The sequence below is a fragment of the Ailuropoda melanoleuca genome, chromosome 16 (genome assembly GCF_002007445.2).
Source record: "Ailuropoda melanoleuca isolate Jingjing chromosome 16, ASM200744v2, whole genome shotgun sequence".
NCBI classification, from domain to species: Eukaryota; Metazoa; Chordata; class Mammalia; order Carnivora; family Ursidae; genus Ailuropoda; species Ailuropoda melanoleuca.
Window position 1 is genome coordinate 9,731,685 of NC_048233.1, and position 26,673 is coordinate 9,758,357.

At 36.5% G+C, this 26,673-nt stretch overlaps 1 protein-coding gene across 1 annotated transcript; it reads left to right on the forward strand.

The window, feature by feature from the left end:
• On the forward strand, positions 1-26,627 carry LOC105240231. Its single transcript, XM_034646404.1, has 8 exons — positions 1-8,962; positions 9,157-9,248; positions 10,768-10,869; positions 17,507-17,605; positions 18,056-18,073; positions 19,928-20,140; positions 22,704-22,810; positions 25,776-26,627. The coding sequence occupies exons 2-8, from the start codon at positions 9,158-9,160 to the stop codon at positions 26,082-26,084; spliced, it is 939 nt and encodes a 312-aa protein (XP_034502295.1). The 5' UTR covers positions 1-8,962; position 9,157; the 3' UTR covers positions 26,085-26,627.
• The last annotated feature ends 46 nt before the right edge of the window (positions 26,628-26,673 follow it).

Genomic DNA, 26,673 nt, shown 5'->3' on the forward strand with positions numbered 1-26,673 from the left:
CTCAAAATATCTTAATGTTAAACATCAATTATATTTCTGAAGGTTAGCAGTAAACAAAAATTTAAAAAAGCAATACCATTTATAAGAACATCCAAAAATAAAATAGTAATAAATGTAATAAAATTCGAAAAACTTTCTGCCCAATCTTGCTTCCTTCTGCTCCCTTGTGCAGGTGGTAACACCACGAATGCTCCCTAATAAGCCCCCAGCACATAATCTTGATTTCAGAATCTGCTTCCTGGGAAACCAAGGCTGCAAGTGTTGCTGACAAAATAGAAAACCTTAATAAGTGGAGAGTTAACCATATACTTGAATTAGAATACTCTATATTCTTGGGATATAAAGTCTCCCAAATCTACCTACAGAGTGAATACAATCCCTGAATACATCAGATAGATTTTTTTTTTGAAAAATGACATGCTAATTCTAAAATTAACATAGAAATGCATAGGATTTAGAATAGCCAAGACAACACTGGAAAGAAGAATGTTTGGGGAAATTACAGTACTGAATATCAAGATTTACTTTAAAGCTGTAATCATAAAAACACTTTGATTTCGTACCAGAATAGTTATACATCCATAGGACCAGATGTAGTCCAAAAAAAAAAAATTAAATAGACGCATACAATTGCCTTTTTTATGTATTAAAAAAAAATTGTCACTGCCGTTAGAGGTAGAAAGTGATGGTCTTTTCAATAGATGGAGCTGATTCGATTGGATATCCGCATGGAAATAAGCAAAACTTCATATCTACCCTATATCATACATAAATATTAATTTAAAATGGATCATAGAGCTAATTATGAGAATTCAAAATATAAAGCTTCTAGTTAGGGGCACCTGGGTGGCTCAGTCAGTTAAGCATCCAACTTGCAGTTTTGGCTCAGGTCATGCTCTTAGGGTTGTGGGATCCAGCCCCACAAGAAGCCCCATGTAGGGCCACCTGTAACTCCTCTAGGGCTCCGAGCCCAGCAGGGAGTCTACTTGGGATTCTCTCTCTCCCTTTGCCTCTCCTACCACTCGTTCTCTCTATCAGAGAGAGAAAGAGAGAGAGAAGCAGACTCCCCACTGAGCAGGAAGCCTGACCTGGGGCTGGATCTCAGGACCCTGGGATCATGACCTGAGCCCAAGGCAGACACTTAACCCACTGAGCCACTGAGGCGCCCCTCAAATAAATAAATCTTCAAACAAATACATAAAGCTTCTAGTTAAAACATAACAGAATACCTTTATGGCTTTAGGGCAGACAAAGATTTCTTAAACAGGATGAAATAAATACTAATAATAAAAAACCTAGGAAAATCAGACGTTTTTCAAAATAAGAACAGTGTTAAGAGAGCGAAGATGCAAGTTGTAGCCTTGGAAAGACGTGCTCGGTTTGAATTAGTACAATACACACATATCCAAATTTATACAGGACTAGCAGTCAGGATAGAATCAGCTCCTACAGATCGATAACAAAAAGCTCTAATTAAAAAATGGGCACAAAGACTTGAAGCAGCACTTCATGAAAGAAGATATTCAAATGGCCATATAAGTCTATAAAAGGTGCTGCACATCGTTATTCACCAGAAACATATTGAAAATAAAAATACTGTGAGGTACCAGGACACCTACCAAAATGGCTGAAAGTAAAGGCTGGCAATACGAAATGTGGAATATGCTGGATTTTTCTGTGGTCAAACTAGCACCAAAATTCCTGTCTGGGAAATACATTTCCCAGAATCCCTTTCCCTGGGCAATGAGGGGAACTCCCGGAATAAGTGGAAGGTAAAACCGAGGCACAGATTGTCACTCTCAGAAGGAAGCTGAAGTAAACAGAAGGACGGGCTCGTGCTGAAGCGCCGGGAGACCCCCCATCATCGTCTATCTCCCCCTTCTTCACACCCAGTTACTTCATCTTTCTTTGCCAACCCACAGGTCCTCCAGCTCTACCCACAGGTGCGTGACCCAGACCCACAAAGCAGCAGCCTCCACAGAGACAGTGGTTCCTGAGAGACAGTGGCCTTTGTGAAGAAACCATTTTCCAGAGACAACCGCTTCCTCACAGACAGCATTTCCCCTCTAGGCAGCAGCTTCCACAAAGGGGTAGATTCCCATGGGCTTCTCCTAAAACTCCCTTTTTATAGTTCCGTTGTGGAACCCAGATGAACAGGACCGCTTGGAATTTTACCCCTTCCAGATTGTGGTAGAGTGAAAAACAGCAAACCAAAGATATTCGGTCCTAATCCCTAGAACCCACACATGTTATATTTTATAAGGGAAAAGGATGGATGCAGATGTGATTTAGTCAAGGATCTTGGTGTGGGGATTATCCTGGATTATCTGGGGGCCTAAATCTAATCACACCATTGAGAGCTTCCATTATGTGAGATTATACTGCTCTCAGTTCTCTGCTCCCTCCACTTAGGGGTGTAATAGAGCCCCACCTGCCCCCCGCGGCCTTAGTTGGAGTACAATTTCCCAGCCCACTGTCAGTCTTAGCTGTGGCTTGATTAGTCAGGGAATTATGAACAGGTCTAGTGTATGCTGTGTCAATCAGAGATTTTAAATGCCCTTGTATATTTTGCTTTACTTTATTGCTTCTGCCTTTGCCATGTAAAAGGGACTGATCCTTTAGTCTGGACCCCAAAATAGAAAGACATAATCAAAGCTAGTAGAGCCCCGCAGAGGCATATGTAACCCAAAGCAGAGAGTAAGAAAGGTGATTCTAAAATATTGAAATATTGAGATTGTTTGTTACTACAGAAAACAATTACTAAACACATCATTTCTGTTAAAGTTTAGCTGTCAGTGTTACTGATGTTATTTTTAAAGACAATCTATCTCTCTCTTCTATGGACTCCTTTTAAGACTTTGTCTTTGTTTTCAGTAGTCTTATTGATATATATTGGTATGATTTTCTTGTTTTTGTTTTTTGTTTGTCTTTTTCCTGCTTAAGATTTACAAAGTTTCTTGAATCTGTACTTTTTAAATGCTTTTAGAAAATTCTTAGAAAGTTTCTCTTCTAATAATACTTCTACCACAAATTCTTACTCCTCCTGTTATAAGATTCCATTAAATGCCTATTAAAATTTATTACTCTATTCCACAGATTTCTTACATTCTTCTAAATTGTTAATCTTTTTTGTTTCCCTTCCTTGTATCCATCTGAATAATTTTCATTTACTTACCTAAGTCAATAGAAATTAATTCTATGTACCTTTTGCACCCTTTGATCAAGTTTTTAATTTGTTTTTATGCTTCTCAGTTTCAGAATTTCTATGTGATCCTTTTGTAGAGATCCCATTTCTTTAGTAATGTTCCCCATCTTGAAACCAATATTGTTGCATCTGTTAATGAAAAAGAAATTTAAAGTCTATGCCTAATAACATCAATATCTACTTCTCCCCTGGATCTCTTTCTGTTTTGTTTTGTTTTTTTTTTTTTCTTTTCTCTTGTTCTTTTATCATTTGGTCCTGAAGCCTGGATACTTTTCACTCAATTACTGTCCTACAGAATGAAAATCTGTAGAAGATATGGGTGATGCTATCTTTCTTCAGAATGGATTTAATTCTTTTTTGACAGATATTTTTCATAGGGGAGGATCACTTTGCCCTAATCTGGAATTGAGATGTCTAAGATTGTATTTCAGTAATTGTAAATAGTGATATCCCTCTGATTTTTACTTCAAAAGGTACCTCTTTTTTTTTTTTAAGATTTTATTTATTTATTCGACAGAGAGAAACACAGTGAAAGAGGGAACACCAGCAGGGGGAGTGGGAGAGGGAGAAACAGGAGAAACAGGCTTCCTGCTGAGCAGGGAGCCTGATGCGGGGCTCGATCCCAGGACCCTGGGATCATGACCTGAGCTGAAGGCAGATGCTTAATGACTGAGCCACCCAGGTGCTCCAAAAGGTACCTCTTCCAAAATGTTGTTTATAGGTCTCAGCTTTAGAACTCTGTTTTTATTGTTACTGCCACACTATGAGACTAATAAGCTCTAGGTATTCTCTTTCTCTTTTTCTTTTTTAAAGATTTATTTATTTATTTATTTTTTAGAGAGAGTATGGGGCTCGGGGCAGAGGGAGAGGGAGAGAAAATCTCCAGCAGACTCCCCATCGAGTGCAGAGCCTAATGTGGGGCATGATCCCAGGACCCTGCGATCATGACCTGAGCCAAAATCAAGAGCTGGCCACTCAACCCACTGAGCCACCTAGGTGCCCCAGCTCTATGTATTTTCTAAGGCTCTTTGCTACTATTTTCATTTGGCTTCTTGACCCTATGCCCTACACCTGATGGTTTGAAGAGATACACTTTGAGGAGAAAAGTGACTCAGAATACCAGACTCCCTTCTCTGTAGTTCCTTTTCTTTCTGTTACTTTGCCTCCTTAAATCCTGATTATCTTGTTTTTTGCTGGACTCCAGTTTTGTTTCTCTATGCTATCTAAAACTTTGAGCTGTTTCTTTCTGCTTGGTATTTAGCCCTGAGCAAAAATGGAATCACTCATGTGGAAATATGAATGTCAGAGTTATCATAAAGTGTTCCCTCTAGAGGCACTATCTTGATATCCATAAAGTCTGGCTGAATTAGTTGATATTCAACGTCTCCAAACAGCTATTTTGGTATTTGATCTATCTCTTAGAGTTGCTTTGGTTGAGAGATCTGATTTAATGTAACCTACTCTCTGTAGCTGAAAGTGAAAGCCTATCAAGCTTTCTAGTGAACTCTAGCAGCACTTTATCAATAACTATGTAAACTACTTAGTATAATTTTGATGCCTATTATGTCACATTTTAAGTAAATTTCAGAATTGACCATTTTACATATTTAGTATTCTAATCTAAGAGCGTGGTATAGCTTTCCTTTTCTTTAAGACTTTTAAATAACTCTCAATAAACTAATATCCTGCAAAAAGTTCTGGCAATAATAGCTTTATTGAGTTATAATTAATACAGAATAGATTACACATATTTAAAGTTAACAATTTATTAAGATTTGTCATATGTATAAACTCATGAAGTCATTATCACATTCAAAATAGTAAATATATCCATACCCTCAAAAGTTTGCTTGTGCCGATGTACATTCTCTCCTCCTCAACCTTCTCTGCCACCCTATCTTCTTGTAACCACTGACATCTTTTCTGTCACTATAGATTAGTTTGCATTTTCCAAAATTTTGAGTAACGGAATTATAGAGTATGTGCACTTTTTTGTTAGGCTTCTTTTCATCAGAATAGGTTCTTTGTGATTATTGTAAGTTGCTGTTTATATCACCAGTTTATTTCCTTTATTGCTGAGTACTCTCCCCATTGTTTGGATATGTTCACTTGCTGATGGTCATTTAAGTTATTCTGGTTATAACAAGTAACACTACTAAGGGCATTTATACATAAGTCTTTCTATGGGCATGTTTTTATTTATCTTTGGTAAATATCTAGGAGTGCAGTGACTGATCAGATGGTAGGTATAGGCCTAACAATTTAAGAAATTACCAAATACTTTTCTGAAGTCACCGTATAATTTGACATCCTCATTATCAGTGTATAAGAGTTCCATTTGCATATCAATAATTATTAGGAAATGGAAATCAAACCACAATGAGATATCACCTCATGGCTGCTAGAATGACTATCATCAAAAATATGAGAGGTAAGAAATGCTGACAAGGATGTGGAGAAAAGGAAACACTTGTGCACTGTTCGTAGGATTGAAAATTGGTACAGCCACTGTTGAAAACAGTTTGGAGTTTCTTCAAAAAATTAAAAATAGAACTACCATGTAATCCAGCAATTCCAATTCTAAGAACGTATTAGAAGGAAATGAAAACACTATGCCCCATGTTCACTGAAGCATTATTTGCAATAGCCCAAATATGGAAACAGCCAAAGTCTCCACTGACAGTGGAACAGATAAAGAAGTTTGATACGTGTGTGTGTGTGTGTATAATGGAATGTTATTCAATCATAAAAAAAAAGTAGGAAATCCTGCCATCTATGACAACATGGATGGGCCTTGAGGCCATTAGACTAAGTGAAATAAGTCAGACAGAGAAAGACAAGATAAATAATGTATGATCTCACTTACATGTGGAATATATATATAAAATCAGATTTGTGGTTACCAGAGACAGAGACAGAGAGTTAGGGAAGGAGAAATTGGATGAAGGGGCCAAAAGGCACAAGTTTGTAGCTATTAGATAAATAAATACTAAGGATCTAATGTACAACATGATGACTTAAAAATGGCTGCATGGTATATTTGAAAGTTGTTCAAAGAATAAATCTTAAGAGTTCTCATCGTAAGGAAAAAACTTTTTTTTTCTTTTTTTTCTATTTTTTGTATCTATATGAAGTGATGGCTCCATAAAATCCTCCAGATTTTTAGATTCTTTGCCATTTTGCATTTTCTGTGCTGTGTCCTTTCCTCTCAGAGTCATCTTTCCCTGAGTCTCCAGTCCTCCTACTCCATTCTGGACTAGCATTATTCAAGAGCTGTTACAATGTTCATCCTGGGACATTTTGTCACTGCTCTCAAGAGTATTGCTAACCAGGTCCTACATCTGTCAGTTTTTGGGTTTCTGTCTCTGTTTGCTGAATTGTTATTATTTTTTCAGCTGGTGTTTTGTGATTTGGTCCGTGTGGGTATAAGCAGTGATGAAGGGGCTCTGTTTCAGGGTTTCAGGATAAAGCATTGTTGATACTGAAACACACCCAACAAGTCTATGTGTATCAAGTTACTGGGATTAGACCGGTGGGTCCAGAGACAGAGAACTGAATTAATTCTTACTCAAAACAGATGAGGACACAGACTTGACATATTTCCTTCCTTGGTCAGATTTGCCCATGGGATCGAGTTTGGCCCAGAAGTTGAAAAGAGGGAACATATGATGATGAAACTGGAAAGAAAGGGGAAATTTAACAATCCTGAAACCTCTAAATGAAAGAGCAAATAATTCACTTAAAAACATTATTCTGAATCATGATTTCAGTAACTAAAACAGATGATAAATATTATAGTATTAAATTAGCATATTTTTGTAGAACGATGTTTTTGCTGTTACTATTCTCTGTGCCAAATGATACCTCCACAGAGAGGCCTTCTGGGAGTACCCTGTTTAACATAAAAGCCTCCTCTCCTTCCTCTGCCACCCTACCTTTTCCCTGTTTTATTCCTACGCATAGCACTATTGCTACTTTACATTGTATTACTTATCCATGAATGAATAACATAAAACATTAACATATAAGTATATGTACAAACAAATATGTGAATTGTAGCATGTAAACTACATTAAGGAAGAAAACGAGCCTGTCATTTGCTCTGGAATAATGCATAGCACATAGTAAATACTCGATTAATTTGTTGAATAAAGAAATGAATACATAAATAAGTTAATGTTCCTGAACTCTCAAGTAAAAATATTCATTTTATTTTTCAAAGTTAAATAGGCAGAAACCATCTATGAAATAAACTGCACTGCATTTATATTTATGGAGACAAAGGATATTATGATCAGACTGGAGTGGGATGAAAATCTGAACCTGTGAGAAGAAATCTGAGCCTTAAGATTTAGGAGACACATTACTACTTCAGGTTTCAGAAGGAAGATTAGGAGAGTGAATGATAGTTCCCCCTCAGGTAGTTCCTTACTGACAAAGGCACATTTGTGAGGATGGGAGAAACGTCTGTGGCACCAGAGCGAATTACAGTCAGTGAAAATTCTGAGCTTCATGGTGGAGTCTTTAGTCTTTCTCATTCTGTCCAGGTTTACGTATCAGAACGTGGTTTTCCTGAAAAGATATATATTCTCTTTCTCGACACCATGTTAAATATTCCTTGATTTCTGCCTTTGTAGTATTGTGATTTTACTCCATCTTTATCCAGACACTGTGCCCACTGCACAATGTTCCAGTCATTCTTAAAAGTCAATAACGGTGTTCTTATTAATAACAGTATTTAACAGTTGCTTTTCACTGAGCAATACTATGATTATTTCTGAATGAGTTAGTAACTTACCCATTTAAAGATACTGGTTGAACATCTGGTATGCGTTTGCCACTATGCTAGATATTCAGGGTGCTGGGAATGCTCTCTACGGACTAATCTCTGCTGGACTGTGACCAAGGCACTTGAGCTCCCTGAGCTTCACCACTCCCCAGTCTATAAAACAGGTTAATGCACATATACACCCTAACTCCCTCCCAAAATTCAGGTTATTAGAAATCAGATCCAAACCTGATGGATACAGTCTTAGGAAAGAACTGCCACCTCTAGACTATATTTCCCTTGTTTTCAGGGGCTGTTCTGTGTGTGGGGGAGGGTAGGAGGGGGGAAGGGGAAGATCTCTATTCAGTGTAGCTCAAATGTAGCTTTTTCTCTTAGTATCACTTTTTTGATTTTGTATTGATCTATTAATATTCTTCTTCTTTTTAAAGACTTATTTAGAGATAGTGGGGGGAGGAGCAGAGGGAGAGAATCTCAAGCCGACACTCCCCTACACACCAGCCTGACCCAGGGCTTGATCTCACTGCCCTGAGATCATGACCTGACCAAAATGAAGGGTCTGACGCTCAACTGACTGAGCCAACCAGGGCCCCAATATTCTTCTTCTTTTAACTTCTAAAGACTTTTTCAGTCCACAAAAACAGGAAGGAAAAAGAAAGGGAACAATGTTTTGGTGAGAACTAACTTGCTTGTGGCTTTCTGGGAGTTAGTGGGTTAAGTGCTTTGGATTATAACACTATTCTTACAGGCACTTGCTGATTAACAACTTTATATATGCAGAAATCATGGTACTTTTGTTTGTATTGTTTCACAAGACCTTCCAGTCTGGAGATCACTGTCATTTTCCACAAATTAAAGAAAAATAAAAAATGTTTATATTTAAAACCTACATTTTTCTCTCAGGACTATTTCTTCAACTTGGTGTTTACTGGAGGAAGTTAAGAAAAGAAAGATAAGAGATGCGTGTGGAGGTGAGAAGAAAGCAATTCTGAAATTCTCAGTGGATCAGTTCTGTTTTCTGACACTATATTTTTCCTTGGTTTTTACAAAGTTAGGTCACAGAACTTAGTCTCCGCGTGCATAGGTCATGCCACAAGTGCAGCTTCTGTGAGGTCCAGCGAGACATGCACCACACACAGTGACACACCGTGCTTTATTTGTTCAGTATGCCTGAAGAAGTGACTTATGCTACTCTCCGATTTCCAAATGCTTCCAAGTCGAAGAAGTCCGAGGAGAGTTACAGTCTCCAGAGAACTGGTAAGAGCCTCTATGTAGGATGAGACACACCAGAGAAGAGAACTATTTAGCTACTCTGGTGAGTTCTCCTTGCCTTCAACTCAAGGCTGCTAGATTTCTACGATTTTGATTACGGAGTGCCAGTCCACAGTGAAGTGACTATGCCAGAGCTTAGTGCTGTCTGTCTTATTTAGTTTGTAAGATCATAGTTTGTGGAAAACAAAACACAATGAAATAATGACGGAGGTCTAAGCCTCTGGAAATCCAGATCTCTGGTGCCACCGAACTAGCATTTCTTATGTTTTTTAGACATTTTAGGATGATGTCACATACAGGCTATTACTGGAAGGAAAAACAGTAATAGCATGAACATAACTTTAGGATTTTTATTCAACTGCTGAAAGATATAAAATAGACATATGCTATGAGATTTATAGCACCCTGGGATCCTAGTCAGTGATGTTGTGGTAAACATTCACTTCTTTCTGAGAAGGAATAAGACTGAAGTTTCATTATCTGTACATAATGTCATCGCAGACCACATAATTCCAGTCTGTTTTATCCAGCAACTCAATTACTAGGATGTTAGCGGTAACAAACAGGAAGATAATTGGGGGGAATATCAAAATTGTATTTATTGAAAATTTTGTATTATATAGGATACATGGTTTCTTATGCCTTCCCTGGGATTATGTTTTGTTATTTGTATTTTGTTATTTTCATTATTTTTATTCTTTTGTGTTTGTTTTTAAGTCTTTTTGATCTTACTATAAAATTATGCCATATATATATACACACACACATATATATATATGGAATTTTTACTTTATAAATTTACCCAAAGTATTTTATATTCAAACAAGGAAGAAAAATCACTTCTAGGAACATGTCTCTGGTTATATAATTTGAGGCATCAGGTTAGTGGATAATGTTTAGGGACCAGTTCCCCCTAATAGAGTCCTCTTCTCTGTGTCTACAATATTGACAAAGGCACTGTATGTACTGGGGAAAAGTATTACATACTTGTCATTCGTAGGCAACTGACTTAGGGTGCTTATAAACTGGGAGATGCAATTTACATTCTCTTACATATTCTCCAATACATGTTTCCTTATAAAACAATTTTATCTTTCTGTATACAGTAGGGTAGGTTGTTGGAATTTTATTTTTGTAAAAGATCATACAGTGTTTGTCTATTTATTATTTATTTATTTATTTACTTATTTATTTAGAGGAGGAGAGAGAGAAAGAGTGTGTGAGCATGGGGTGAGGGAACAGAGGGAAAGAGAGAACCACAGATAGGCTCCATGTCCAGCACAGAGCCCCACAAGGTGTTCAATCTCACCATCCTGAGATCATGACTTGAGCTGAAATCAAGAGTCTGACACTTAACTAACTGAGCCACCAAGACACCCCAATGTTTGTCTATTTAAAATGTGTATCATCAGAATCAGAAACATACCAAGAAATAGTGGTAATATCTGGATAGTTAGGAAGTACAGAAGACTAGAGAAAACTGACTTTTTTTTTTTTTTTAAAGACAATCATGAAGGGCCTGAAACCGAGATGGATGGTGAAGCTGAAAATAGAGCAGCGGGAGTTGAGAGCACAGCTGAGCTGGCAGAGAGCAGAGCTGTGCCAGGTAAGCCCTCTGTGAATAAATGCAGCCACTGGGTCAAGGAGAAAGTTAAGAAGGGCATTGTGGGAGACACTGGGGCATAACAATTAGAGATTATCTTTAAAGATAAAAGACAGAAAACTTTTGAGAAGGGAAATAAGAAGGATAAACAAAAGGTGATAAAATTTATATCCTTTACTTATGGGAAATCATCTCCTTTTTATTTTCTCCATCCATCCCCAGTGTTTTCATCTTTCTCTGGATTTTTCCTATTTTCCTATTTTATAATATTATTTCCCCCCATTTCTCTTTTCTTTTTAAAAGATTTATTTAGTTAGTTTGGAGAGAGAGAGAGGAGGAGGAGGAGCAGAGAGAGAGGGAGAGAGAAACTGCAGCAGACTTCCCGCTGAGCATGGAGCCCAACATGGGACTTGATCTCAGGACCCCTGAGATCATGACCTGAGCCAAAATGAAGACTCGGTTCCTTAATCATCTGCACCACCCAGGAGTTCCATATTTCCTTCCATTTTTCATCATTTCATCTTTCTGTTTTATTACATGGATATTTTTCTTTTCTTCTTTCTTTCTTTCTTTCTTTCTTTCTTTCTTTCTTTCTTTCTTTCTTCTTTCTTTCTCTCTTTCTTTCTCTTTTTAAGATTCTTTTACTTATTTGTCAGAGAGAGATTACAAGCAGGGAAGAGGGGTAGAGGGAGAAGCAAACTCTCCCATGTGGGACTCGATTCTGGGNGGTAGAGGGAGAAGCAAACTCCCCCATGTGGGACTCGATTCTGGGACCCTGGGAATATGACCTGAGTTGAAGGCAGACGTTTAACCAACTGATCCACCCAGGAGCCCTCATGGATTTTCTGGAATTATCTTTTAATTTGCCTAGTACAAACATGTTCCTGATATCATTTTATTTTCAATGAGCTCTTTTTGTTTTCTCAAGTCTTCTAATATAATATTCTATTCTTAGATGTAGATACAAAATTGAATCTTAATTCTCTGAAGGTTTTAAAACTTGCATTTCAAATCAACATTATTGGAGTATAATTTAAATATAAATGAATACACCCACTTAAGTGTATAGTTTATTGTACTTAACAAATATAAACCTCTGTAGCCACCAAAATCAAGATATACAATATTTCTGTCACCCCAAAAAGATATTTTGTGTGTCTTTTAATCAAAAGGACAGTACCTTCTTTCTCTAACCACTCTCTCTTTTTCAACCTCCACATCCCATTTATGCATGATGTTTTATCCTTTGGAAAGAACAAGGCTATGATGTAGCAACTATTTGTGTTTCCTGTGTGTCTGTTGTTACAAGTGTATTTGGGGATATTGGATGCATCCATTTTCTATAATGAAATTTCTTTAATATTTTTTGAAGACTTTATTTATTTATTTGACAGAGAGAGATAGCCAGCGAGAGAGGGAACACAAGCAGGAGGAGTGGGAGAGGAAGAAGCAGGCTCCCAGTGGAGGAGCCTGATGGGGGCTCGATCCCAGAACGCCGGGATCACGCCCCGAGCTGAAGGCAGACACGTAACGAATGAGCCACCTAGGTGCCCCTATAATGAAATTTCTTAATCAGTGTTCCCAAAAAGTAAAAACAAAATACAAAAAAAACTTCCCCTGTAAGTTGCCCCCACCACCAATTGTAGGCCCAGGTAATCGCTGATTTACTTTCTGTCATCCTACACTATTCTGTCTGCTCCCAGATCTTATATAAATGGATTCAAGTAGCATGTAGTCTACTATGACTAGCTTTTATCATTAAGCATAATGTTACTGAGATTAATTCATATTATATGTTATCAATCGTTAATTCCTTTTCATTGCTGAGTAGTATTCCATATTATGAATACACAAAATGTTTTTCTGTTCACCTGTACATGGACATTTCAGTGGCTTCCAGATTGGGTCTAGTGTAAATGAAGCTGCTATGATATTCAAGTCTTTGCATAGACACATTTTTTTTTAAATCTTATCAGGTTGGGACACCTTGGTGGCTCAGTCGGTTGAGTGTCTAACTCCTTATCTCAGCTCAGGTCTTGGTTTCAGGGTCATATGGAGCCTACTTTAAAATTANATGGACGTTTCAGTGGCTTCCAGATTGGGTCTAGTGTAAATGAAGCTGCTATGATATTCAAGTCTTTGCATAGACACATTTTTTTTTAAATCTTATCAGGTTGGGACACCTTGGTGGCTCAGTCGGTTGAGTGTCTAACTCCTTATCTCAGCTCAGGTCTTGGTTTCAGGGTCATATGGAGCCTACTTTAAAATTAAAAAAAAAGTCTTATCAGATAAATACATAGGAGTAGAATTCTGGATTAGATGGGTATGCTTAAATTTATAAGAAACTGAAAAATTTTTTCCCATTTTTCCATTTCTATCATAAATGAGTTTTAGTTTACAGAACATTTTAACTGTTCTTATTGTGTTATCTTTGCTTCTTCTAAAGTCATTTTCTGTTCTACATTTTTTTTCTCAGTCTTTCACGTTGGCAGCTTTCTTCAAATATCCGATAATATTTGGTTGCCTGTACTCATATAAGAGTTTGATGCCAAGGGCTCCTTGATGGCTCAAGTCAGTTAAGCATCAGCTTTCGGCTCAGGTCATGATCCCAGGTTCCTGGGATGGAGACCCATCTTGGGGTCCCCACTCAGTGGGGAGTCTGCTTCTCCCTCTCCCTCTGCCTGCTGCTTCCCCTGCTTGTGCTTTTTCTCTCTCTGTCAAATAAATAAATAAATAAAATATTTTTTTAAAAAAGAGTGTGATGCCAAATTAGTCGAGTAGGACCTCAGTGTGTATGAGGGTTTATATATAGCCTTCATGTACTTGAGTGGTTCACTGAGAAACCCATTGTCAATATTTGTATGTGTTTGATTGTTTGTTTTAATTTCTCCTCTTAGGCCAGTTAGTTGCTCTGGAGAGGACTCCTCCAATATTCTGCCCCAGACAGACTTCTCTCAGAATGACTAGGTGAGGGTGTTAAGGGAAACATCAGTCTCCACCTATTGTAGGAAAAAAAACAAAAACAAAAACATTTCTCTACCATGAGCTTCTCCCCTATGAGTGGCCTTTACTATTCACACAGAACACTTCACTTCTGATACCACTGTCATTGAATGTGTGGTGCTTTTTCCCACATCAAGCAATTCTCTGTGACAGCAGATGTGTGTCCTACAATTCAACTGTGTTCTAAACTATCTACACGGAGATAGTGTCAAGATCCACAGGGTAAAGGCTCATTCACAAGACAGCTCCCACCCTACTTAAAATGACAATTGTAAGAGGTATGACCCAAGATTACCCACAACTTCTGTCAGAGTTGTTTACAGAATGAAGTTGCCCATAATCCCCTCTTCAGGTACAATTAATTTGCCCTAGTAGGTCATAAAACTCAGAGAAACACTTAACATTTACCACTTTATTAAAGGATATGAGATAGGATAGAAATAAACATCCAGATAAAGAGATACATAAGGTGAGGTCTGGGAGGGTACTGAGCAGGGGTGTGTCACTCTCCTGATGTTATGTTCACCAGCCTGGAAGCTCTCTGAACCTCATACTTATGGGATTTTTATGGAGGTTTCATCAGCCATTTTCCCTGTTCAAGAGAATGGGAAGGGGCTGAAAATTCCAAGCTTCTTGTCATGGCTCGGTCTTTTCAGTGACCGGCTCTCATCCAGGAGCCCATCCATAAGCCCACTCAGACTCACTTCATTAGAACAAAAGATGCTCCTGGGGTGCCTGGGTGGCTCAGTCGGTGAAGCGTCAGACTCTTGGTTTCAGCTCAGGCCATGATTTCAGGGACCTGGGATCAAGCCCTTTCTCAGGCTCCTCCCATAGTGGGGAGTCTACTCGAAGATTCTCTCCTTCTGCCCCTTCCACCACTCATGTGTGTGCAGTGTGTGTGTGTCTCTCTCTCAAATAAATAAATACATCTTTTAAAAAATAAGAACAAAAGATGCTCCTGGGGCTCTTATCACATAGGAATTTACAAGGGTTTAGGATCCTTGTGTCAGGAGCAGAGTCAAAGATCAAATATTAGAAGCAGAGATGCTCCTAGTGTTCTTATCACTTAGGAAAATATCTGTGACAGGAAGCAGAGCAGATAGATAGACATATAGATAAGGATACAGATATAGATATATGTCCTATTATCTCACAGAGGGTAACTCAGTTGTACGAAATGGGGGAGAAAATAAAAGGTGAGGGGAGTCTGTCTGAATCATATGTAGACTTTCAGGTACTTGCTCAGTTTTCAGGCTTCCCCCACACCTCCACCTGGAATGATAAAGCAGGACGTTATCACCAACTCACAGAACTTTTGGGATTCTTAAGTGAGAATCCTCATGTGTCTTATTTTCTCATTGCTGATTTTGGTTCACTTTCCCAGGGTCCCTGAAGTTACTAGTAACTTCTGTTATCCACCTTCTTAAATGTCATTTCTGTGGATTTCTTTCTCATTATTTTGAATCTATGTCTTCTTTATCCTCCTTTTATATTTTATTAGAATTTTTAGAAAAAAAAGAAAGGTAAAAGAATGAGCTCTCTCTGTAAGATTAATTCCAGACTGATTTTTAATCAACATCTCAGTCAGCCCAAATGCAATTTTATTCTGCCCTTCCTTTCCATTTTCTACTATTAAGTGCCTCTCCTCCTAAATGGAACCAGAAATAGGAAAGACATTGGAAGTATGTTCATGTCTAAAACTCTTATGGGGTTCCAATGAAGAGAAGAGGTGATGCACTTGTTTACCTCTGTGCTGGTTAAGAGCCTGGGGATTCACAGGGGGAAAAAAAAGCTTAGGGGAAGATTTAGGCCTCCTTCATCCTTGGGAAAGGTACTAGTCTCTTGAGGTTATTGAACTCCATAGCAGAAAGGCTGTACCAACCTTCTTGTGTGGTCTAACAAGGACTTGCTTATCTTTCTGGTCTCAGGTGATTCATATGTAAACTGAACAGACAGGCAAAAAAGGTCCTCTGTAGTTCTAAATCAGGAAAAGTACTAGGCTTAGATAATTTATCCATATGATCTAATACGTAAATAAGATTTCACAAAGAGGAAAAAGAACAGATATAAAAAAGGAAATAAATAAAGAAAAATTAGACCTCTTCTAGTACTGAATACATATGGAGGGGAAAAAAACTGCCATTCACTTATCTTGAATCCAGAAAATATTTAATTCATCCGTTCTAACAATATAAAATGTCATCACATATTTCGTCTAAGAAAAATATTCAAGAAAATTTCCAGACATACACGGAATTAATCAGATCTCAAAGAAAGGGGACATTTAGGGGTGAGTCAAAAAGAAATAGCTGATGATGGAATGACTATAATGAAAATTATAATAATGAAAGTGCTAAATTATTTTTGCAATGAAATAGATACACTGCAAGAGAAAATCAAGAATAGTCTAGAACAGATTTTACTAAACTGTCACAACAAAACCCAGTGTTAGGACAGAAGAGGTAAGGGAATAAAGGTATTATAAAAATCTATGTTGGAGAGTCTGAATTTATCTGTAACAAAATTACAGATACTTAGAATCTAATGCAAAGGAAAATGTTTCTTTGAAAACAGCTAAAACTATGAAAGAAAGATTTATCACCCCAATTTTTCATGATCAAAGGAGAAATGATGCAATAACTCACCGTAATGTATTTTAAAATCTCTAAAGAAATTAAGAAAGAATTGACAAATTTAAAAGCTTAAATAAATAAATAGAAAGGTTTTGAAGAGAAAAGTTAATCTGAAGAATGGTTTCATTAAAAAGAATCTAGTATTCAAATTAAGGAAAAATGTAGAAAACAAAATTATAAGATATTAATTCATGGGCACCTGAGTGGCACAGTCAGTTAAGCATCCGACTCTTGGTTTCAGCTAGGATTGTCATCTCAGGGTCCTGAGATCAACCACAAAGTCAGGCTCCCCCACTAAGTGGGGAGTCTGTGATTCTCTCTCTCTCTCTGCCTCCCTCTGCACCCCCCTACCCCCATGTTCTTTCTTTACTCTAAAATAATAAACAAATGAACAAATCTTTTTTAAAAAGGAATATGTTTAAATATGTAACTTAAACAGGGGAGAGAATAAATATGTGTAAGACTATAACCTGTGCAACTTCATGGCAATAAATGTGATAATCTAAAGGAAGTAGATGATTTCCTAATAACATATTAAAGAGAAAACCTGAAAAGATTAATCAGAGAATGGATTGTAAATCATATTAAATAACAGATCTCACTATAGCATAGAAAAATTAGGAAAGAATATCCATCAGGTGGTCAAAACTGATTTCCTGGAGATGGGAAGGATGAGGAAATAGCAAGATGAGGAAGGTACAAGGGGAAAAAAACTTTGCTAAAATATAAATAATAGAGTGTCCATGAAAGCATCCAAAATATGTCCTATGATCACATTTACTTGGAATTATGCATTCTCAGTGTTAGCTGTGAATGTTAAGATGTATTCAAGTTGGCTGAACATAAATGAGGACTTGCTTGACTTTGCAAGCAAATTTTTCACTAAAAAAAAATTCCAGTACTCCTGTACATAAGGGGCAGGGGATGGAGGGGGTTAGGGGAAGAGGAAACAACATAAAATGTGTTGCTTCATGTCATTTTTCTGAATTGGTGCTTCCTCATAGGACATAGCACTCAGTGCAAAGTGTGGTGCACTGTTGCTTTCATTTCGATGACGGTGAACCTGGTGGTACTGGCTGGCCTGGGGACCCTGGGCCTGATGAGTAAGTTTCCACTTTTCTCTGAGCCTATCGATTGGTTTTATCAGGCACATTGCAAATGAATCCAAGTCCTGAGGCCTATCCATATAATATTTACAGATTAATAGAGAGGAAAATGCTTCATTACTGTAGGACCATATCATATTAATTATTGTCTTGAGAATATTTTAGTATCAAATTCCCTCAGGGGCAACTACTCGTGGCAGAATAGTGCTAAAGATAGTAATGTAAAGCCTATTTTTTCTAGAAATTGTGAAATCAATACAACAAAAATACAACTAATTATAGCCTGAGTGTTTTCATGATGATTTCATATATTTAATGCAAATTCTCCATTCTTCATGCATTTCTTCTTGTCCAATTCGTTCTAATGCACACATCCTTCAAAATGGCATTATCACACTTGATTTTTTTCCCTAATTCCTTCATTAATACCCCATTATTCTCTTTCAGGAATCACACCAATTTCAGGTGAACATGAGCTGGTTTCATGGTGATGTCTTTTAAAAGATAATTTCTCCCAAATGATTATTTTTTTCCTAAAACTTCTATAACTGTTCTTGACAATAGAATAATAATTGGTGATTTTTTCCTCCAATATAGTGTAGGCTTCATAAGGGCATAGACTATGGCTTATTCATCCTTGGTATTCTTTGACTGAATGAATGTATTAAATTAATAAATGAGTGAGTTCATGAAAAAATAAATGAANAATAAATGAGTGAGTTCAAGAAAATAAATGAATAAACAGGAATGAGTAGGCTTTTGAATATCAAAAATGAAGTATCTTTATAAGGAAAGGAAAATTCTCAATCCACTCTTATTAGCAGTTTGTTCCACATTTAGGAAAAAAGGGAATCTCACGTACTTTAAAATATATTTTTTTCAATAAAGATCTAATGCTTGTACATTGTCAAAATCTCAAAATATAGAGAAGGAGAAGAAACTAAAAGCAATTGGTATCTGCAAACAGGAGGCAAAAGCTATCAAAATGTAAAAACATGCATTAATATCTTTGGAGTCATAGAGTAGATATCATTTATATCAATATTTTGCTTAATAATTTAAATACTCTTATAACATTATATTACTTAACATTTTTGAGTACTAATGCTTTCCCGAGCTCTTCACATATAAATTATGGTTATATATGTCCAAGAAACTCAAATTACTAACACATAGTCTCACTATCTCATTCAGTCTTTACCCAAATCATGTCCTATAATCATGTTTACACTCAATTTCCAGACCAGAGAACCCAAAATACTTCTCCAGTTCTGTGTGGTTATAAGTGACCAGGGGGGAGTACTTGATTGTACCTCTATCATTTCATTTTACACTTTACGGTTTTAATGCCCCCTTTGCCTTAAGTAACTTCATGTTTCTCTGCTTTGCTACATTGATGGTACCCTCTATTCTTCGACTACATTCCCAAGCCCTACAACAATTGGTTTCCTTAAATATCTATTAATTACTTGCTTGATAATTGAAAGGTTCTTGTAAGCATGCCATATTTGGGAACATCTTTTCTCGAGTCTGGGTGCTAGTGGGTGATATTTCTCCCCCTTCTCTTTCCCCCTAAAACAGGGAGTACAAAGGCATCCTGAGGAAATAAGAGAAGGATGATAATAATCGTTAACATTTCTTGAGCACCCATCCTTTGGGATTTTATCTAATTCAATCCTCATAAAACTTAAAGTAAAAATTAAAGATTCTATTAAGTTGCAGGGTTCTCAGGTAAACTAACTTCAGCCTATACAGAAAAGCCAAAATATGTTACAATAGTCCACAAAATGAAGAAGTTATGAAGTTTGTTCTGAATCTTCTGATGTTCTTAGAGACACGATCCCTGTGTTCTGATTTGTTATTTTTAATCCTGAGACTGCTGTTTACCAATTCTCCATCCTTAAATTATGGTTCTATCTGTCCAAGAAACTCAAATTACACCACATAGGCTCACCAGTATGTTATGGTGCCTCCTAATCTCACAAGCATGATTTCTATAAACTAACTACTGAACTGCATCATCTTTTACTTTGAAATCTCTGCTTCACATCGATCTTTCTTGTGTTTTTTTATTTTTAAACTTTTTTGGGGCATTTCCTTCAACAAGGAACTAGTCTCTATTGAGTAACATAAAACCTTTTTATCTCAAATAAATTTTAACCCTAAAAGTACATACAGTTAAGTATTTTACACATATGTAGGTATCATTTTAAAATAAGTATTTCATAAAATTTTTAAATAACCATTGTTAATATTAATATAATTTATTGGAAAACTTTGACTATGTTAAAGTCATTAATCTCCTGATATGAATTATAGATTACTGGAAACTCATCTGCAACAACAGAACAGCAAATGATATTGAACAAAGCAAAATACAACAGTTGGAGGAAAATGTAACACAATACATGAATATGTATCATAACGCCTCACAGGAGCATATCATTTTCAAAAATAAGACAGAAAACACATTAGAAAAGCTGAACAACTTTACCTCAGCATACTGTGAAGACTTAAAGGAGAAGAAAAATGGTGAGTGAGATGATCTCTTGTTTTGTCTAGTCTCATCCCTAACCAGGTCCTCCATTTTTCCCTAGACATTTTACTGGGTTCAAAATCTTGAACTATATCTGAAATAAAGAAAACATGGAGATACAGTAATCATTTATAAATTCTTATATAAAAAACACATTTGTCTTTTTTGACTGAGTTTCTTTATGGTATGTTTAAATATTATTTTATCAAACTAATTTCTCTCTCTCTCTCTTCGTCTGTCTTTCTTGGGTTAGATTCAGTTTGTTTTTTAATTCCTTTTTTCTTTCTTCTTTTACACTTATATTTTGCACTCGCATTTTAATGGAGTTCAGCTGTAATGGTATTTAACTGGGTAGATGGGAGATAAATGTTGTTTTCTTGCATGTCTGTAAAGGTCTTTATTTTGGCTAAGTATAAATTCAAATGTTAAAAATTAATTTCTTAGTGAGTATTGAGAGTTGCCTCACTGTTTCTAGCAAACAATGTTGTTAAGAAGTCTGTTCCTCGTGTAATTTCATTCCATAAAAATAACCTGAAGTTAGCTTTTTTCTTAAGATTTTATTTATTTGAGAGAGAGCAAAGAGAGAGAGCACAGGAAAGGTGGGGAGCGGTAGAGGGAGAGGGAGAAGCAGGCTCCCCACTGAGCAGGAAGCCCAACATGGGCTCCATCCTAGGACCCTAGGATGATGACCTGAGCAGAAAGCAGACCCTTAACTGACTGAGCCACCCAGGCACCCCTGACTTTAGCTTTTAAGATATTTTGTTCATTTGGGGAAGCTGAAATTTTAGGATATTCTGGGTATGAGTGCTTTTTATTTGCTGTGGACTCTGTAGCTTTCTCAGAATGAAAGTTTATGTCTTTCAAATTTAGGAAAAATGCACTCTGTTACTTCTAAGTTCTATTTCTTGTTCTTTCCATGACATCTCTTCAAATGTTAAGATTTGTAGATTGTCTCATTTCTCTATATTTTCTTTTTTTTAAGATCCCTTTTGTGACCTTCCTACTGATTATTATTTCAAAAATCATATTTTTAATCTGATAAAATCTTACATGATTCTTGAGAGTTCTGGTTTTGTTGTATCCTGTTCTTACCTTAGGTATATAATACTTTTGGAGTCCTCTTAGTATATTAATTAGAGGGGTATTTTAAAATATCACTCTCCTCTTTCCAAAATTCATTTTTGGGGAAGAGGGGGAATTTTTTCCTTTCCTTTCTATCTTTTTCTTCTTCTTCTTTTTAAAATGTTTTTCATAAAAATTTTCTTTCATGTGAGGGTGCTTTTATGTACCCTATGATCCTTGCTAAGAGAATACATAGTTGGTGTGGGTTGGCTCCATTGTTACTGAAAGAGGATAGTTTTTCCATTAGATCTCTTTGAAAATGACGAATCTGTCTGGAGAGTTTAAGGGGGAAGATAAAGATAGAGTGTCTGAACAGGCAACGTTCCTTTTCAAATGAGACTGTATATAAATGATAATCACAACAAACACAGTGGAAATCTAGGCTTTGCCAGACTGTTCACCCAATTTCTTCAGAGAGGAACCATGTCCTTTTCCCTCGGAAAGATTCTAAAGCTTCTTACTGATTTTTCCTCCCTCGTTTCCTTACTCTTTCCTTTCTTACCTTCTTTCATTAAGAAAGAAAGAAAGAAAAAAAGAAAGAAGAAAAGGAAGAAAGGAAGAGAAGAAAAGAAAAAAGAAAGAAATCACTTCACACCATGTGTCAACACTTGGAAGACTTTTGAGAATATAAAGTTTTATGCATACAGTAATAACTATCCCTTGTCTTGAGTCACTCATGGTATGATAGAAGAAGCAGACAGGTAAACAGAAAATTACAATTCAGTGTAGTAAGTGCTCATAAACATAAATATATACTGCAGGAAACAATATAGTGGGAAGAAACAGTTGAGATTGGGTGGGGTATAAAATTCAATGCTGGGAGCAGAAGCATATTGCAATAAAATTGGTGAGGATAACATGGGGTGCTCAGAAAATTAAAGGTATTCAAAGTGAATGGCTGACAGGAAGCTAAACAAACAGATAAGATTGGAGTGTCACGAGTGTTTCCACAGATAACGGGGAGGGTTTGAATTTTCCTCTGAAAGCTACAGGAAAATATTGGACCACTTAAAGCTGAGTGTTATAGAAAGATCACTGGAAACAGGGAATTGATAAGGTTTCTGTAAAAAAAAAAAATGAGTAGACTAGAGATGGACTAGGGTCTTGTTGCAGCAATCCAAACATATTGAACTTTTCTCTGAGTGCTTTTAATAATCCCTTCATCATTTTTCTTCCTCTCTATCTATGATTTTCCTTCTGTCTTCAGATTATCCCAGATCCAAATCCCATTCCATTTCAGATCCCATTCTCTTCCTTCTTTCATGTTATAAGCAGTCATCTCACTCAATGTGTAACTGGTTAGTCATGCCAATAGACAATGCAAATGTTTGTAAATTCTGATAGATATGCTAATTTATAGTATATCTGTGCATACACATTATGCTTATGTGTGAATCAGTATCATATCTTTTTAGACTTTCCTCATGTGTTTTTCAGATTTCGAATTTCACTCTTGTTCAGAGTCATGGATGTGGTATGGAAATGGAAACCAATGTCATGCCCAGATGAATACGGACAATAAGACAACTTGCAACCAAACCCAGGTCTGTGTTATGATTTGGGGGACATCTACAGAAAGATTTTGGTATTGTTAAGATACAGGTAAGGAGAATTTGGGTGACAACCTTAGTCCTTGGCTATTTCTAATAAATGGCCTTCATGTCCTTTATCTTTGCTCCCTCCCTTTGAGCAGAATTATTGGGGAATTCTGCTATCACAGTTTCAAATGGCAAGTATATACAATCATTCAAATGATGGGTCCGTGAGACCCATACAACAGGTAAGCTATGAGACTTTATTTACTTGGTATTTCTTATTCCTTGTGTTTTCTGGTTCTTGTAGAATCAGAAAGGGAGAGCAATGATTTATTTCCTTCTGTGAGGCATATTTTAATTGCCTGTGATACAAATTAAATCATGGGATTCTCTTCTCCCTTAGAGTTGTTGTCCACTGATGAAAAATTATACTCTTGGCCATGATGTACATGGCATAGTCCTGCATATGACTTACCTTATCATCACATATCATTATACTAATTAAGGTAATTAGTTAAAATACAAAGAAACAAATCAGGTAAACGTACTGCAATGCTTAGCATTATTTTGCTGTTGTTTTTCTTGATATTTGAGTGTAGAAAAAAATAGCAAATTTCCAACTATAGAATGCTAAAACCCTTACAATCCAGCACAATATGTTTGTTTAATGTATATATATCATGCTCCAACCAACCAGAATTTATCATCAGCATTAACTTGAATGTGGTTCATGCCTCTGTGATTTTTGCCCTATATAGTTTTATTAGAATTATTATTCTGGCCCTATTGAACTTGATTAATCCAATTCAGTTTTCAAGTTTCAGCCTCAATGCTTCTTTAAAATTTGGCTTCCATCACAAGAAACTCAATCAATGTCATTCTCTTTCATATTCTCACAGCATTACATTTTTAGTTAATAGCTATGAGTGCATCTGTTTGTTCTGTTAGAGTTTTAGCTCCTTGAGGGTAGAAAACATGCCTTGCTCATTATTGTATATCCACTTATGATACTGAAAATACTTTAAGCCTGGGTGGAGTACAAGTTTTCTTCAATATTTTGATTATTAAAAAATTGTGGGTTTTTTTTTCCCCCTTGTAGGCAAAGGGAACACTTAGAAGGTCACGGAGGAAATTTTTCAGTGTTTAGTGTATTTTTTGATAATTTACACTTTTAAGAAAAAGACACCTGAATCAAGAGAAAAAGTTAAAAAACAGTTAAGGAATTTAACAAAACTAAAATTATTTCATGCCACAGCGTAATTAGATATGAGGTATGAAGGAAAGTTAGCAGACTATGAGAATTTTGGGGGGTTTTTTTGCCTTGAATTTATTCACAAGGAAAAAAGATCAGTTATATGTATGGGATTTTTGTGCTTGGGACTGATATTGAGTGTACATTTTAATAGGTCAAATTTATGGCGCTTGTGAGAATGACATGGACCTAAAATGCCTTTGGGGTTGGAGCTGAATGGGAGATGACTGTATTGAAGATTTTAAGAATTTGCCCACCTATATTTTTATTAAACAGTCATTATCAAATACTTACTAATGATTACTATGTACTTTTACTACGTACAAGGGGCATTTGAGCCTGTTAAATTTTGATTGACAAAAATAAAATCTTAGATTAGGTGATAATATCCAAACTAAATTAGTAGATTAAAAAAAAGAAGAAACCAAAGGATAGAATCCTAGATATACACACTATAAATGGGACAGGATTTTAGGAAAACTAGCACAACTGTTTAAGAATAAGTGATTAAAGAAAGAAGGGGAACAAAAGAGGCTGTGGTTCTGTGGGAGCTAATGGAGAGAAGAGTTTCAAGAATAATGTAATTAACAGTGAAAACCCCTCCAAGAGGCTGAATAGTACATACAAGTAATGACAAATACTATTCATTACATGCCTAGTGTAAGTCACAACCCAGAAAAAATGTTTTATTTAAGCCCAAAACAATCTGCAATATCTGCAGTTCCATTATATCTAAATTTCAGGTTAGGAAACTGAAGTTCATAGAGGATAAGTAAATTTCTTAAGGTCACATGAATAAGTAGCAGACCGAAGACTCAAAGCCTAGTTGGCCTACCTTCAAAGCCCAAGATATGTTGAAAAGGAAAACGTTAGTTGACAATTAAAAGATGACTCTGTCAAGACTGTTACAAATTACAAATGAAGTAATATGGGTACATACTCAGGTCTGCAGCATGGACTACATGCTGAGAATCTAATAAATAGCCCTACACATATAAACCTTAGGGAAGCTTATAATCTAAGGTGAATCAAGACAATAAATCAGTAATTAGCAAACTATTAAACTGCAATTATTAGGTCACATATACAAAAAAAAAAAAACGAAAAGATGGTGCTCAAAGGAGATAGAAATGGCTTGAAATCCAAAGGACAAAGAAACAACACAATCAAGTTTAAACTCCAGATTTTCTCTTAAGGTTCTCTGAAGTTAATGGAAGACAAGCTGCCTTTTATATCACAAGAAAAAATTCCCAGTACCAGCAAGAGTTTTCAAGGCATTATTACTCACTTCAGGGTATGGCCCAACAGAGAGGGAAAGATCAGAAGAGTAGGCTAGAGATAGGTGAATTGGAAAAGAGTGGAGGGGCTCCTTGGAAAGGCGGGTCCTGAATGAATGGGAACACACTCCACAGTCAATGCAGAACCTCTGCCAATACAGCCATGGTGGTGTCGGGAGGAACGGGGGTTAGCTCCTCTGATGGCTTCTCTTTGTGCCTATCATCTGCTCAATGTCAAGAGTGTAGTGATGATGTTAAGAGGAAGCTTGAGAAGAACAAAGGTTTTAAAATTCCACTGAGGGAGAGGGAACAAGGAACCAAGAAATGAAACGATTATTGAGTGGAATTTTGATGATCTGAATCCAATTCTGTGGCACTTGAATCAGCTCCCAGTGGTACAAAGGGGCAGTAATTCATGGTTCTTTGTGTGTTTGTTTGTTTATAGCTGTTCTTTAGATGTCTTCCATCACCTATCCCCCGGATAAATCTGAATTGTACTCTCCAGAAGAGAAATCAGGAAGAAGAAAGTGTTTTAAAATTTTGCATTGTGACCTGTGAGTTACCCTGCCACTTGCTTCTTGTCTATAATAAAGGAAATCTAATGTTAATTTTGGCGATGTCTCTCTGGCAGCCATCCTCCATGTGTGGTCAAAATGGATCAAGAGAAGATAAAAAGTCTCTGGGAGCATTTGCCTGTAGCTCAGGCAATTCCTTTTCAGCAAACAAATCTGTTCTAGATAGAAGGAGTTCATAGAATTGAGAACACAGAAGGTAGAAATGCAGAAACTCTGGTACGCTTCCCTGTCCTTCTTTTCACACTCCTATCTATGCTTTCCTAAGGCCTAAGGAATGGAAAGAAGGTACAAAGACAAAGTCAAAGCAGAGTCAAGGATATTACCCTGTAGATATAAACTAGAATGGGAATCAGAGTAACCATAGGATTTATTGTCCAAACCTGACCACTTTGAGAGTAAAAGGAATCACTATTGATAATTGCACTAAGACACGGGGCATGAATCTGAAGTGTGCAGGGCAAACCCAGATTTTTCAATGACCTCTTGGGTGAAATTATCAATGAAAGACCCAGAGATAGCTTTGGGCCCTAGACAATTGGGGGTTCGGGTGAATTCTTGCAGTAGTATAAGAAATCACCATAGTTATTATCACTTTAGTCTCTTTTAACGAAAATAATCTGAGAAGAAAAGAATAAGTTTTGGCGATAATAGATTTAGACTCATGAAGTAATTGTTTGTTTTTCAAATAAAGGACACAATTCTTTTTTTTTTTTTTTTTCTGGTTACAGGTTTGACATCTACTGAAATCAGTGAAGTAAGAGAAGAAGG

What these genes read in the sequence shown, in the direction of transcription:
- LOC105240231 (XM_034646404.1), top strand. Translation starts at nt 9,158, where the DNA reads ATGCCTGAAGAAGTGACTTATGCTACTCTCCGATTTCCAAATGCTTCC. An exon ending in TTACAGTCTCCAGAGAACTG is followed by an intron (nt 9,249 to 10,767) that starts GTAAGAGCCTCT and finishes TTTTTTTTAAAG; the next exon opens with ACAATCATGAAGGGCCTGAA. An exon ending in AGAGAGCAGAGCTGTGCCAG is followed by an intron (nt 10,870 to 17,506) that starts GTAAGCCCTCTG and finishes GCTTCCTCATAG; the next exon opens with GACATAGCACTCAGTGCAAA.